Source organism: Apium graveolens, chromosome 9 (assembly GCF_009905375.1).
Source record: "Apium graveolens cultivar Ventura chromosome 9, ASM990537v1, whole genome shotgun sequence".
NCBI classification, from domain to species: domain Eukaryota; kingdom Viridiplantae; phylum Streptophyta; class Magnoliopsida; order Apiales; family Apiaceae; genus Apium; species Apium graveolens.
Genome location: NC_133655.1, coordinates 276,089,820 through 276,106,268, shown reverse-complemented (window position 1 = coordinate 276,106,268; position 16,449 = coordinate 276,089,820). Strand labels below are relative to the sequence as shown.

The 16,449-nt window shown below is 31.8% G+C and overlaps 1 protein-coding gene and 1 long non-coding RNA gene across 3 annotated transcripts; both read right to left on the bottom strand.

The window, feature by feature from the left end:
• Nucleotides 1-2,467: 2,467 nt before the first annotated feature.
• LOC141686969 (uncharacterized) lies at nucleotides 2,468-4,942 on the bottom strand. 2 transcript variants are annotated; one of them, XM_074492085.1, is made up of 8 exons: nucleotides 4,821-4,942; nucleotides 4,343-4,593; nucleotides 4,181-4,247; nucleotides 4,022-4,050; nucleotides 3,733-3,797; nucleotides 3,274-3,392; nucleotides 2,690-2,785; nucleotides 2,468-2,606 (listed from the first exon to the last, which is right to left on the bottom strand). In XM_074492085.1, exons 2-7 carry the CDS (start codon nucleotides 4,499-4,501, stop codon nucleotides 2,727-2,729), a joined length of 498 nt encoding a protein of 165 aa, XP_074348186.1. In that variant the 5' UTR covers nucleotides 4,502-4,593; nucleotides 4,821-4,942; the 3' UTR covers nucleotides 2,468-2,606; nucleotides 2,690-2,726. The 2 variants fall into 2 exon arrangements, 1 of the variants encoding a protein (XP_074348186.1); XR_012560872.1 differs by having other exon boundaries at nucleotides 2,537-2,606; nucleotides 2,690-2,886.
• An 8,642-nt stretch (nucleotides 4,943-13,584) lies between these two features.
• Nucleotides 13,585-15,359, bottom strand: LOC141682735 (uncharacterized). The gene is made up of 3 exons (XR_012559928.1): nucleotides 14,691-15,359; nucleotides 14,492-14,569; nucleotides 13,585-13,630 (listed from the first exon to the last, which is right to left on the bottom strand). It is a non-coding gene; the product is annotated as an uncharacterized LOC141682735 (long non-coding RNA).
• Between the last annotated feature and the right edge of the window lie 1,090 nt (nucleotides 15,360-16,449).

Sequence of the window (16,449 nt, the reverse complement as noted above, 5' to 3'; positions counted from 1 at the left end):
AATTCAAGTACTTATTTTTAAAATTATGTAATATTAAAAAAAATATGTGCAGTCCGTGCATCGCACGGATTTTAAGCTAGTATATATATTAAACACAAAATAATGAAAGTTTGGTTAGTAGTCGGTGTGATCATCATAATTATAGTAATATTTAAAACACTCTCATAAATATATTAATATTTACAATAGAATTATTTAAATACAAATTAAATTATAATATGTCTAATGGTCTTGATTTAAATAAAATAATATATAATATTCACCCGAGCCAGACTAATTTTTTTTTTACTACTGATCCAACCTTTAATATAAATTAAAAATTAACTACATACAGTTAGCTGGATTTGCAGTCTCGGACTAAAACAAAATGATAATGATTAATAAAAATTTGAAAGAAAATTTGTTTGATCGATATAATGCCATCAGGCGAAAACAAAATAATAAAGAGGCTAAAACAAAATCAAAATTTAAAATAAAATTTGTCTAGTTGATATAATATCATCAGGCTAAAACAAATTTGTATATTATCCATTCCCTCTAAAACAAAATAATGTTTACCCCGACTCAAATAAAATTAAACAAAAAATTAAATATAATTAGCTGAATTTGGTTGATATAACATGTGTGAGGCTAAAATCAAGATTTGTTATCTCATGTTAAAACAATAAAATAAATACTACCGACCTGGCTAATATTTTTTAGTGAACCTTTCCAAAACAAAAATAAAATTTTAAACGTAATACGTTGATTGATATAATATTATCATACTAAAATAAAATATATTATTTATTTGATTTAAAATAGAATAATATTCACCCTGAGCTATAAAAAAATATATATATAATTAGATGTTTGATATAACGTGCCTGATATTAAAACAAATATTGTAGATTATTGATCTATGTTAAACTAAAATTAAATTCCAACTAAAGATAATTCTTATATTATTAATTGGTATTAAAATATAATTAAAATACCTAATTTATTGGTAGATTTAATGTAGGATTAGAAGAGTAGGATAACGGGCTAAAATCCAAAATATTAAAAGTTTGATACTAGGTTTGCGGGTGCAATATTTGGTTTATATAATTACGTGTTTACTTCAATTTTTATAAGATATATATACTATTTTAATAAAATAAAAATATAGATGATTTATTGGTGAGTATGATTGTGTGGACTAAACTAAATCAAAAAATGCTATATAGCTACAAAATTATACAATTAATTTATTTTAAAATAAAATTAAACATAAAATAACTTATCTGTATTGGGCCAGGCCCACAATAGATAGAATATAAATTGGGGAGGGGGGGTGAAGAAAGCGGAAGGGTATTAATTATTATGTCGGGTTGAGGAATACAAAATTAGGGCAAAATTGGTGGCAATGAAGAAGCGGGAGATGATGGAGGAGAATATTCCTTTGGCTGATTTTTATAAGACGAGTCGAAAGAGCGCGAAATCGAAAGAGGAGATTGTAGAAAAGAGTAGCAGCAACTCACAACTAGATAAACAAGTAGAGCCGTGTTATGATGAAGCTGGTATACTTTTTGGCAAGTCCTCTGAGGAGGATTCTGAGGAGGACAAAAAGCATTATAACAGGTCTCCGTTTTACATCAAACGAGTTTCTGATTTCATTAATTTCAAGTTATGTGGGATTAGGGAAAAGGAGAAGGAGCCCGAGTCGGACGAGGAGCTTTTACTCGACTGTGATCGTAGTAATGAAGTTGATCATGGTTACACTTACGTCCTCAAGAAGCGTTGGAGGGCCATTACCAATCCCATAAATCCCGTTCAAACTTACCACAAAACAGGCAGTAGTGATCGCATCAGATCTGTACTACATGACTCTAAATACCCCCTGCTCACTTTATCCAAACTGGCTCTTCGCACCTATAATGAAATCCAGGGCACACAGTATGAATTTGTTGGTTTGGTCAAGGCGTACTTGCGATTAGCTGATGGTTTCTGTTTCACTATCCGTTTTAAAGCATCTGTTGGGGGTCAAGATGCCATCAATTTCCAAGCTTCCATATTTGAGGAAATTCCAGACAGAAAAACAAATGTTGTGTTTGTACGTGTTAAAGCTGTCTACCCTCTTCCTTCCTGGTAACATGCTGTTTTATTCTATCTGTGTATAGCCTAGTGTTTGCTTAACTTCCTGTTGGATGTTTACGTACATCTCGTACCTGCTAAAACCTGATGATATTTGGAGGACAACTGTTATTGTAATCCAAATCCATGATATTTTATTAATGTTATTCACTGGGATTCTATTGAAGTGATACATCTCTTCTTTACTCGAACAGTGAGATATTTAGAACAACCTCTCATATTTCTGTCTCAGTTGTACCCATTACCTGGTTCCTGGTGTGTATGTGCATAGATAATTTAACAAAGGAAACTGAAATATAATTGTATTCTTTTTTAACAAGTGATAACTGTAAAAATGGTCAAGTCGTTGCAATAATAACAGCAAAACAAGCACAATTAACATCCTCTATATATGAACCAAGAATCCGATACATACATGACAGATATCTGATGCGGCTTTTGCATAATATGAAACTGTCGGTGAAGCTCATAAGTGAAGAGTAGTAAGAATACTGCATTAGAATTTGGCATGTGTTAGCGTATAGCTTATATTGAAAAGATATTTAACTGGTATCTACGTGTAAATGTATCTTACGTTTTGAATACTCGTATATATGAGAATACGGATAGCATCACAATTTGGAAAAGGACATCCCAGATACAGTTTCCTTGTCAACACGAACCCCAGATACTGAGAAAAATGATAGAAAGTTGCTGTGAATCAGAAAGCTGTCACAATCCTCCAGTGTGTGCATAACTATGACCATGAACTCCAGCACCGAATCAATATGACTGGTAGATCAACAGAAACCTTATTATATTTTACAAGATATCATCATGTGAAAGTCATCCAAGTGGTGTAGTTTAGAACATACAAAATTCATAAAAGGGGCTTATCATCTAAGATGTCAACATATTGTTGGCACTAATACCCGTCCTCTAGGAATTAGATATAGATCGCTTTAGCCATACTAAACAAGAGTTTGGATCATTTTAGATTTTACAAGTAAATAAGTTTGGAGGCACATTTCCATGAAACATCAGCATGACCAGAAAGTATATTCTTCTGGGGAAATGTATTGAAGTCAGGGTAATACAGGCTTGATGAAGTTCTATAACAGTAATATCAGAGACAAAATGTAAAACACATTTCAAAATACATATGTATATAAGTCTTACCATTACGATGCGTAAATGATGATACATTAACAATCCGAGAAGGGACAGGACTTTTTTCCAGGAGCTGCTGTAGAACCTTCGTTAGAGTGAATGCACCAATATAATTAGTTCCCATCATCCTAAATATCACAAGGATTTTTGTGAGCAAACAATATTAGTTTATTAGGAGACATTTTACTGATGTAAGACCTAGCAGCAAAAATAATACATGGAACAGTTACGAACAAGAAACAAATATGTAAAACGATAACTAATCAACTAAAGGTTACAACTCTTTATTACAGTATATATTGGGAGAGCTAGTGTTAGATCTACGGGAAATTCTACCTTTGACTTTTCTTAACTAATCGAAGGACATAATACAAATTTGTATGTATTTTAAATATTGGTGCTGAAAACGATAATGCTTATGTTCTAAACACAATGAACTAATAAGACTATAAGGGTGAAAGAAATTACTGATCATGGCCCTCAGAAGTGCATCTATATGATGTTGCAAGTATTCCAACATTATTTATTAAGATCTGTATAGAACAATGAAAATCTGAATTAAGAAGCCACTGCTGAAGGGCGGCTTTGAACTTCAATATTGACCCAAAAGATGATAAGTCTAGATGAAATGCTTTGAGATCCGCGGCTTTATTTTGTGATCTGATCTTAGAAATAACCAGAGATATTAACAAGAAAATAAAGATATGCACAAGTACGGGGTCTCATACGATGAAATGAAGACAGTCATGTAATGTACCTTTGATAACAGGTGAGATGATCTTCCAGCTGCAATAAATTAATTAAAAAAAAACATTAGCATAAAACAAGTCGTCTCCAATTTTCTTCTGTTTTGTCCAGTCAATACTTTTGAAAGATAATGAAAAGAATTTGACACGAAAAGAAATTTGCAACATACCTAGAACAACATAAAATCCATCTCTCGCAAGATCAGCTGCTGCTGCAGCACCCAAACCAGACGTCGCCTGCCAATACCATAATAAAAAATCAAGAACCCGCATTAACTAAAACTACAACAATACGTAAAGAAAACATAAACAGAACTAATGTGTTTATTTACGCCAGTGATAACGCAGACAGGCTTTCTATCAACTGTGCTTTTCATCGTTTCAACCATTGTCGAACAACGACCATATGTTTTGCTCTCTCGACTAAAAAACCTCTGAGCAAGTAAACGAGCATACGCCATAATAAGAGACAGTGTCCAACATACTCCCATTCTCTAAAATTCCACAGACCGCATAAAATGCAAAACCTCTAGAAGCTCTTTCACCGCCATCTCGATTCCGAAATGGTTCAAATTTTTTCGGCCTAATACAAAAGATTTTAACTGTCATTATAACTTACAACATATATTATCAAGTTGTCTGTATCTACAATTCTAGCACATGCATTCATAAAAATGTAAACCGTAAGAGTAGTTGGACTTGTTGTAATAATAATTCATGCAGTTCTAGTCAAAAGTTAGTTGGGAGAATTTATCATATATCTTGTGTGCATTGCATGGAAATTTTGAAACCAAAATGGTCTATACGTACCTGATATAAACAGAGACTACAGTATCTTCAAGTCAATTGACGCGAGGCATTGGTTTATGCATGTTTTTGGGTCGGGTTTATTGTATCTTTTATTTTATGTTTTATACATTTAAATGATTCTGATCGAGGTTCTTTTGATTTAGAAGAATCTTTTCTATTACGCAGTCATGATCTAATATTAACTATTATAAAATTTGTATACATGCTAGTGAAATGAAATATATTTTATGTTATAAAAAGTTATTTTATCTGTATATAGTGCCCGTTTGGGAAATATTAAAATAAGTAACTTATGATTTAAAATGAACAAGTAACTTATAAGTGATAAGTAGATAGACACTTATAAGTTAAATAAGTGTCTGGTTAAACGTCAGATTTTTTTTTACTTAAATAAACTAAAATAAATAAATTTTAAATATATTTATCTTAATTCATAAATTTTAAATCGGAAACACATGTAAAAACATAAATCTTAAAATAAAAATTAACAAAAAATCGAAAAATAAAAATAAGTTGAGAAAAAGTACGTCACTGCTAACATTCAACTTATCAACTTATAAGTTGTAAATTTAACTTATAAGCTGGGTCGACAAACACTCGTCGATAAGTACTTACGAGCTTATAAGTTAATAAGCCACTTATTTTTTTTCCCCAAACAGGCCCATAGTCTTTTTTGTAAAGATGAGTTTTTTTCGGCATGTGTATTTTATAGCTCAAATGAGATACATCTATATATATCTATCCATCTATCTATACTATACTATTATAAGCAGAAACCCTCTATTTGGTAGTCCGATACACTTGTTTGGTACGACAAATAACAACCGTCAGATCTAAAGTCAGAAAGATGAGAACCGTTGGATGCAATAATAAAATATTATTATATTAATATTTAAACTGCTCTCATGGATTTAGGATTCAAACCCCGTCAACAACTTATTATATTTAAACTTTTATATTCTTTATTTTAACAATTTCTACTGGTTCAGGGTTTGGGTCCTGGTCCTGTGAATAACATATTATATTATATTATTTATTTTCAGTGAAGTCTTAAATTATTATAAAATATATATTGTTATAACTTATTCTATTCTTCAATTTATTTTTCAACTATTGAGAATTATATTATAAAATATATTATTAAAAACTATTGAATGTTAAAAGCAATTCGTGCATCGCACGGGTTATAGGCTAGTACAATTTCAAAACTAAAATTTTAATGAAATGTACATGTTATATAATTGAAAAATATGATATGGTGTGAGATTAGACCTGGCAACATTCCGTGTCGTATATAAACGTTTCGTGTACTTTCATATTTTCGTGTACCAAATTTTAAACCCGAACCCGATCCGGATTTGCATTCGTGTATCAATTTGGTGACACTAACCCGGAACTAATATATTCGTGTTTACCCGCTTTAGTACACTAAAGTATACGGATTATATACGAAAAATATTAATTGGTAAAAAATGCAATAGATAATTAAATGGTGAAGTGCCCACACGTATTCAAGCAACAATAAAATATATTTTAGTATTTACAATTATATATATGTTATTTAGAATAGGTAAAATTCATATTTGGTATTTAGTATATATATGTATATTATATATTTTTAAAAATTTAATTATTTATTTATTCCGTGTATTTTCGTTCCGTGTCGTATACCTATATTGAAAACCCAAACTCGACACTAATTATATTCGTATTTTTTCGTGTTCGTGTACTTTCGTGTTCGTGTACCAAATTTTCGAACACAAACACTAATTATTCGTGTCATTTCGTACCGTGTTCACGTGTCGTATACCAGTATTGACAGGTCTAAGTGAGATGCACTTTTTTCAATTTTGTATCTGATGATTAATGGATGATTTTTGTAAAAGTCGTACTTCAAAGTGTTCAAAATTTTGTGAAATTTCATAATTGTTACTGTATAGCATTGAAATTCATCATTTGAGAAGATCATGTTTATCGATTACGAAAAAATTGAGTTAATTTGTGTTAGTTGCCTTAATTTTTTATATCTTGTATGCATGTTTGTATGTGTATATGCATGCATATGCATGCATGTATGTGTTTGTGTATGTATGTATGTATGCATGCATGCATGTATGTATGTACGTATGTATGAATGTATATATGTATGTCTATATGTATATATGTATATGTATGTATGTATGTGTATATGTATGTTTATATGTATGTATGTATGTTTATATGTTTGTATGTATGTATTTTAATTTTAAATGTTTGAAAATACGTTATACGATAATTAATTTGACACAAATACATATGTATTGTGAATTTATAATACAAGTGTTATACGTATCTCAATAAGAATAAAATATTTATTTTTTTGTTCGAATATAAGTTTCTTCAAATGTAAATGGAATAATTAAAATGTGACATACGACATTAAATGCGATAATAATAGATATATAAAAATATAATAATATTAGAATTTTAGTCTATACATATAAATACATATGTAATTATAAGTATAAGCATAAGTTCTTACTATACAATAATGGGGTAGTAATACTATATAATTATTAGTAATTAATAAGCAATATGTAATTAATATATGTTATTAAATTTGATATTTATTAGTATTTATTTATGAGGGATAATTAAGTAATTTTAAATGAATAAATTGTATCAATGAACCCCCTAGTTGCTCTATTATATATATAATAGGTAATAGATGGTTAGCTAATAGGAGTATTATTGATTATCTAAAATTTAATATTGGCTAATAAAATTTTGGTTATTTAAAATTTATTTTCTTGTAATGGTTGTCTGTATGTTAAAAATAATATGTTTTTTATTATTTTAGTTTGTTATAAATAAAATGTGTTTTATTTTAATATACTAATAGATTATGGAATTTGGTAAATTGCAACATGTTCGGAAAGGTTCTACGATCTGTATAATTATAGTATGCTCTTATAATTTTGGTATATGTTTCTTTTGGAGAAAAATGTCTTTTACTAATTTTTGGTTTTTTTATTTTATAAAGATAAATTATTTTTGTATATGCCAATCTATTTATTTAAAATATCATGCTTCTAGAAAATAACTGATTGTTTTTCAAAAAAATAAAATTACAGATCCTTCATGTTACATATTCATATTGATCAAATTAATAATACATGATTAATATTGGAAATTGATAATTAAACTACTCGTTTTATTAATTTAACTCCAAATTTAAAATAAGGTCATTTTATTACCCATTTACTCATATTTTTAACAAGTATAATTCATTAAATTTGTATTCATCATGGGCAATAATGTCATTTACAAGATACTTGAAGATTAAATAGTAATTTTGGGAGTTTATTATCAATTCCCTTAATATTACAGAGCAATATTATATCCTTCTCGATCATTTTCCATCAATTTTTTTGTCAAAATAATTAAAACTCAAACTTTTTAATCAGTAACTTAAAATAATGAAAATCCAAATTGCCTTTCTTTTAAAATGAAGTTACTAGAATGCCGATTAACGGAAAATATGGTCCTAAATATATACACTTCACCTGCGCATGTTTATAGGCATATATATGTATGCACATGTTTAAAATATGAATTCTTATTTTTTTATTTCACTTAAGTTTACGTATTACTAGAGAGCGTATACTAACTCAACCCAGTCCACCCAGTTCACCAGAGTATACGCTTGATAAGCATGCACATGATTTGAGATGAGGTATTCCCCCTCCTACCAAACTTAAGTTGTAATTGTTGGACACCACGGGAATATTTATAAAAAAAAGTATCAGACTATCAGGCAACTGCATTGTCAAGTTATATGTGTTATTACTGCATCACGTAGGGGAGAGCATGGCCGGTTCAGCTCAGTTTTTGGCTAAAACCGAAACCGCAACCATATATATTCGATTTCTAAAATCCAAAACCGCAATCGCCGGTTTGAATTCGGTTTCGGTTTAAAAAATATCGGTTCGGTTGTAATCGGTTCAGTTCCGGTTACAAAACCGATTAAATATGAAATTAAAATATTATATTGTAGTTTAACATAAATAACCCGAAGAGCGTATTTTACGTTTTAACAAGAAGAAATCAAGTTAGTCTTTTACAAAGCAAGACAAGAATTCGTTATGTAAAAAGTGTTAACATGTGCATAACAAGTGAATCACATGTTAATCTGCTTGGATGCTTCAAAGATGCACAAAATTGGTATCTGTTACCAAACTAACATGTTAATCTTGTCTGGCATGATTGAATCACAAAAGAATGCAAATTTTGTCTGCCATTTGTTCAAAACCAGTAAGAGTAAAGTTAAAGAAATGTAATATTTATTTGTGTAATTATCTTTAACCAACTACAAAATGGTGTCAAATTGAGCTGTGCAAAACTAATATTAAGATCTCAGTAAATTGCGTCCCCCGACCCTTCCCTTTAAACAAACTATTAAACAAACAAATCATACTCCTTCTTTTTGTTGCACCCAGGATAAATGAAGTTTGTGTTTTTTTTGTGTTTTAGGTTATGCTCGACACAGTAGGACCTCAACTGCAGATGGACTAACTAAGGTTGGAATTCTTCAGCTCCTAAGCATTAAGTTGTTTATAAATTTGTCAAGTATTAAAAGTATGTCGATAGGAGTATATTTTCTCTTTTTTGTCTGGTTTCTAATGCACAATTATACCATTATTTTAAGTAAGGTTTATCAGTAGTACCATTAGTAAGCGCTTGGATAATTGCTAGTAGCTATGTGGAATCACTTTCATGCTTCATTTTAATCCAGGTAGGTTGCTGAGAGCCTGAGGCCTCTTTTAGACGTGACATCATAACACTCTACACCGATTGATTTTATAATATGATAATACTATTATAATTTTTAGAAAATTTCATAAATAATATATGTATTATATATGTAAAATATATTATTTATTTATTAATATTAGTAACCGTTTCGGTTCGATTTTTATCGGTTCGGTTAGAAGGTATAACCGGAACATAACCATTTAAATCGGTTCGGTTTTTTAAATTTCGGTTCCGGATCAATTTTTTCCAGTTCGGTTTTTCCCGGTTTTCTTCGGTTTCGGTTCAGTTTCGGTTCGGTTTCGATTTTAAATCAGTTTTTTGCTCAGCCCTAGCATCACATGTCCAATCTTAGATGTATACGTATCTTTATCAAGCGTACACGGGTATACTGGATCGCACTTATTTCGAAACGGTTTTTAAGGATATTTATATTCAAAATATAGGTAATGACAGTATATGATTTGTAAAGTCTAATTTATAACCAATTGCAAGACGAAATCCATAAAGGGCTTATAAGATCCAAAAGACATACAAGATGGGGACAGATATGTGCAGGGCAAAATAGAAAGTGTTAGGTCACACACATTGTAGAAGGGGGTTGAATACAGTGTTTATCACAATCAAATCGAATTAAAGAACTCAAGTAACAAAAAACAGACTTTATTCAATATAATAAACTCTGTTACAATATGGAACTGTCCTCTCTCAGTGATGAACAAATATCACGAGAGCTGTTAGGGTTACAATGAATATTATTCTCGATAATGATAAAACTTATAGTGTAAACCCTATGTCTGTGTTTATATACTACACAGTTACAAGATAATCGCTAATTGATATGGAATATAATTCTGCTTCCTAAAATATATCAATCAGATATATTTTCTTCCAAGTATTCTATTCTTCATAGAATTTCTTCTTCATGCAAATCTCTTCTTGTGTTTGTTTTGATATTCTTTCCTTTCAATCAGCCGCCTTCCTTATCTGAAAGTCTCCTTAAGTCCTGATATTATCTTCTGATAAATATCTCCTGATAACTTAAGTTCTGACCACTTAAGTTCTGACTTCAGTATAAGTACTGATTTCCAGTTAAGTACTGATTTGTCCTGTTTAAGTAAGATCTGAAAACTAAACACAAATCATATTAGACATGGCATTATCAAATATATCTAACAATCTCCCCCAACTTGTAAATTAGAATAATATACAAGTTTAACAGATATTTGATGATGTCAAAAACATTAAGTACAAATGCATGAGAATTTGACTAGATAACTACAACTTACAGTCCTTAAAGCTTTACCAACTTTAACTTCTGATAACAGCTTCAGTCTGTATACACATCAGAATTTGAGCAGTTGTAGATCTTGACTTGACTTCAATTACTGATCTCTTTGATGTCAGGAGTTTTTCTGAGATAGTTCTTTAATAAACATCTCTCAGCATATTTAAGTTCATCAATCATCCTCCTTTTAGCATTCTTCAATTCAACTGTATCTTCACCAATTGGAAAGATAGCAGTCCTGAGATCATTTATTCTAGCTTTCCTTATGTCCAGATCCAGTCTGATCAAATATGCCTTGTCAGACTCAAGATTGAATTCCACAGCCTTATAACCCAGAAATGTAGTTATAATCTTAGCAGAGTTAGGCTTCATCTCAACAATATCACCCTTGTGATCTCTGTACTTGGGACAGTATGTGCTGTCAGACTTTACAGAATAAAGCTTATTCTGCCTCTGAATTTGAGTTTTCAAATAATTTGCAGCACTTTCTGTTAATCTGTTCTTCACTTGAAGTAAGAATAAAACATGTTCTAGTTCCTCAAAATACTTCAGTGGTATAGCATTCTCCCTTATGTGGTAAACCCTTCCATCTGTCATGAAATATAACAAGATGTGTTCTGTAACACCCCCAAATCCAAGGTCGTGAATTCGGGTCGTTACGATCACTTATTAATTAAATAATTCTCTTTTCACAATATTACTCGACCTTTTATTCAAACTCACATACACACAGGTTATATGCTTGGAAACATTATCAAATAAATCATTTCCACTTATCTACCTGACGGGGCTGGCGCACAAAAAGCCTACGGAACTCACGAGCGTTCCTTACCCGCCTACGGACAGCAGTCCTGGTCTGATCCATGCTGGTAGTCTGTTGTGATATGATATATAAAAGCAAGGGTGAGCATTAAAGCTCAGCAAGGTATATATCCCCATAATTAAGTATGTAAGGATAAATAAAACCAATAATTATACTTTGTATCTCCAAAGCGTTCTGAAAGTTTATATGCTTATCAAATTTATAATATTCTCAAAATCAACTACAATAGTATATCCACTGAATACTTGTATTCATCTCTTTCTTAAAATCATTTTATACTCGTACTCATTTTATTTCAAAATCTCAAGATGTTACTCGAACCAAGATTCTCATATGGGTGTGATATATATTCGTCAACATCCCAATTTAAAACTCAGCCTTATCGGCAGATTTCTCAAATGGATTTGATATATAATCATCAACATCCTTATTTAAACTCAGTCTTATCGGCAGATTTCTCAAATGGATTTGATATATATTCATCAATATCCTTATTTAAAACTCAGCCTTATCGGCTCTCTGTTGTATATTTCACAACAGTTTTTCCAAAATGGAAGAAAGGGACTATACTGGAATAAACCACGTATCGGTGATCAGCCGAATACGAAATTTTCTCTACTAGTAGAAGGAATACAAACCTAGCCGCCTTTGGGCTCATCAAGACACTACACGGTGGTTGCCCATTGCCGTGCAAGTCCGAAAGTCAATGGTCACATAGACCATATAACCGTACAATGCGCCACTCCGCGCTTGCATAATGCGCCACTCCGCGCCTGGTCACTGCCCGATACCACTCTGTGCCGGGCAGGCCACATTCCAGTCCCAAAATAGTTATATCTTTTGCTCAAAATCCTTTTTCGAAGGAATAGGTCGTTAAAAGTTGACCTGTAAATAAGATGTTTTATTCATCACTTTTAACTCAATTGATCTTTGGGAGTTGTCGGATTTTTGAATTTAAAATCATTTTCAAATCCCTATCTGTAGTAGGGTGACACGTATATTACTCACTTGTTCTTTATTGAACGAGGAAGCAAAACTCTTATGCTTCAAGACTAAGTTCCCTAAGGTTTTGATACGTTTCAAATGATTAATCTCTTTCAAGAGTTTTGAATAATTTAGAAAGTACCTTTGGGAATTATGTCTATTTTTAAATAAGTTTTTAGAAGTCCGAAGATATTAAAAATCTAAGGTCTCATAATTATATAAGAGGGATTTAATGAATTGATAAAATCTTAAGTACAAAGTATTTCTAATTAAGGTTCAATGAATTAATAAAAACCTTAAATACAAAATATTTTGTGAATAAGGTCCAACGAATGGAGACACCTTAATCAAATAATCAAAACATGATTTGGTATCCTATAATTGCTCTTTGAATAGTTAAATCTTTATTAAATAACGTGGAATTATTTATAAACTATTCAGTATATTTTTAAATACTTTCTGGATATTTAATAATCCCTTAAATATCGCTTTATAAAATAATCAATCAAGTAAGGGTGTCCTTTAAATGAATAAACCAATATTTCTCGAAGTTTAAGTCAAAATCTCAATCGTTCGCTTGATATATATATTACGCGAACGTACTTTATTTATCGAAATAGAAATCTTTCGCGTCCGGCTCTCTCCGGAATTAAATCGTTATTAAAATATCTTCAACTCCCATTATCATATATTATATTTGAAATACGTTTCAACTTCTCATACTCGTGTAAAACGAAATTTGTTTTCGTAAACAATCGCATAATTCGTATGCATTGATATCATAGACAAGCATATATATTTGAACTTTAAATCATGATATCAATATCACAACAGTATATATATAGCATGGATAGTATGAGATAGGGTTTCGAAAACTTGCCTCGAGTAATCGAAGTGGTATGGTCTCTGGTGTTTGGTTGGGATCTATAAACAAGAACCAATGGTCTAAGTTAGTACGCGATTAACGTCTCGCTTTTATTAAGCAACTTTCGCAACTACTCAAGTATAACGAATCTCCGATCGTCATATTCTCAACACTTATATTCTCACTTTAAAACATGGTCGAGTTTTGAAATCGATCGTTCGCTTTAGAAAGTCCATTTCGAGTTTTAAGCTCGAACGTGAGAAAACGCGCGTCAAAACTAGGTTTTTATGCGTTTCTTGCTTGCGCTCTCTTTACCAAAACATTTTTATAAAATCGAAATATTAATATTTTCTCAAAATTCTTTTTGGACATTCTTCTCTACTGTCATATCCATGTTTTATAATTTTTCCAGAATCTCGAAATTATTTTAAGTCCTTCAAAATCACCATGCAAGTGGACTTAAGTGCAGTTGGCTAATCGCAGAAATGTTTTACACTAAAACGACCATAACTCCTAAACCGTAAATCTCCTCATGATGATCTACACATGTATAGAAACTAAAAAACAAGATCTATCTGCTCATGGCCAGTGGTTTTCAAATTTTAACAATTTTCATGGCCGAATGTCCTGCAGAAAACAGATCAAGTGCAAGAATGCCCAAACTCAATTTCTACTACTTGATCTTAACACAATCACTACCTATAACCATCATAAACACAAGTACTTCTCAAGATCCACCCACATGAACCTTATATGCTCTATATAGTACCACATACATGGATTACAACTCAACATCTCAAGTCTTTAGCAAGAACATAATCAATACAAACTCAAACAAACACAATCCTTTGGATCTTAACACTACAACAAACATAACTCTTAAATTCAACCATAAAACCTTAAAAAGTTGAAAGTTATACCTTCTTGGATACTAGGAAGGTTAGTGCTAGGATGATTGAGGCTTGGTTTGCTTAGAAAACACTTAGAAGGGCTAGATCCTTAAGAAACAAAACAAAGAAACAAGTTAAAATTTCGGAGTTACCTTTCAGCACCTCATTCAAACATTTTTATAAAATTGAAAAAATATAATTTGAGGCTGAAATTTGGTACGAAGCTTACCCATGATATAGAAAAGCTATGGTAAAAATTGCATGATATTTGAATGAGTATATTTTGAGTTATGAATTTTTCTTTCTCCCTTGCTCAGAAAATCCGAACTGCTGGAATGAAAAATGGGAGAGCTTTAAGTGAGGGAAAAGGGGTTGTTTTCTTTTGTGGCTAAAGTGTGGGAGTGTATAATGAATATATGGGATGTATGCAGCAGATTTGACAATAATTTGGAAAAGGTATGGGTTGGTTTGATTGTGTGGTGAAGTGAGAAAAGGGAGAAGTATGGCTTGTGTACTTGTTTGTCTCCCATCACTATTCAACACTATTCCACTAACTATTCTAGTTAGCTTCTAATCATCTAGTTACACTCCTAACTATTAGTTAGGATTTGGTTATGCATGGCCAACTTGCATGGGATTTAATTTCTCATTCGTTTATTTATCGTAAACGCAATCGTTGTTCCATTCCGATAGTTTCCACGTATAACGACTTGTTTCGTAGCGATTTCTTTTATCGCTTATAATCCTATAACCAATTTCATTCCTTCTCTTGATCATAGAAACACCTTGATATATTATTTATTTCACGTAGTATTCCCGGTTCTACGCCATTCTTTACGGATACGAAAACACGTAGTATAATTGTGAATCTTCGAATTCCATCGGCTTTTACATTCACTTATTTTCCTCGATAAACAAGAATATGATCTCGGATTCTCAAAATTCCACTATTCATTTAATGATGATCCCCATACGTATTACTTAATTAGCTCAAGTTACTATTCACAGAAGTTTTAAAATATTACAAAAATCAGGGTTCTTACAGTCTCCCCCCTTAAAAGGATTCCGTCCCGGAATCAACTCACAAATAGATGGGGGTACCTTTCTCGCAGGTGGCTCTCTAATTCCCAAGTCGACTCCTCGACCTTGGGATGTCTCAATAAGAATCTGAATAGCTTGACACTCTTGTCCCTGAGTACTTGCTCTTTTCAACCAATGATTTCAACTGGTTGCTCAATGTAGGACAGATCTAGTACTTACTCATGTTTCACTATATTCTTGGTATCCGCATTATACTTTCTCAACATTGGCACATGAAAAACACTATGAACCTGTTCAAGGTTTAGAGGTAAAGCCAATTCGTATGCCACGGTTCTATTTGTCACAAAATCTCAAAGGACCCATATATCGGGAACTCAACTTCCCTTTCTTTCCAAATCTCATCAGTCCTTCCCATGGTGACACTTTCAAAAATACCTGGTCACCCACTTCATACTCTCTGTCTTTTCATGCTAAGTCCGCATATTTACGTTGTCGGTCTTGGGCTGCCGCTAAGCATCCTCTGATCAACTCAACTATGTCCCTCGTTCTTTACACCAAGTCGGGACCTAGTAACCTTTTTTTTCACCAACTTCATCCCAGTACAAGGGTGAATGGCACCTCCGACCATACAGCACCTCATGTGGGGGCATTACTATACTCGCATGATAACTATGACTGTAGGCAAACTCTATCAAAGATAGGTGTTCATCTCAATAACCTTAAAAATCAATTACACAATTTCTCAACATGTACTCCAATGTCTGAATGATTCACTCACTTTGTCCATCGGTTTGGGGATGGTATGCAGTACTCACATTCAGTTTGTTTCATAAGCATTCCTGAAAGCTCCTCAAAAAAATCTGGAGTTGAATCGGGGATCTCTGTCAGATACGATAGCTACAGAGACTCCATGTCTTATCACAATTTCCTTGATGTATAGCTCTGCT

What these genes read in the sequence shown, in the direction of transcription:
- LOC141686969 (XM_074492085.1), bottom strand. Translation starts at nt 4,501, where the DNA reads ATGGGAGTATGTTGGACACTGTCTCTTATTATGGCGTATGCTCGTTTA. An exon ending in CATCTCACCTGTTATCAAAG is followed by an intron (nt 3,798 to 4,021) that starts GTACATTACATG and finishes TGTTCTATACAG; the next exon opens with ATCTTAATAAATAATGTTGG. An exon ending in ACTTCTGAGGGCCATGATCA is followed by an intron (nt 3,393 to 3,732) that starts GTAATTTCTTTC and finishes TGTGATATTTAG; the next exon opens with GATGATGGGAACTAATTATA.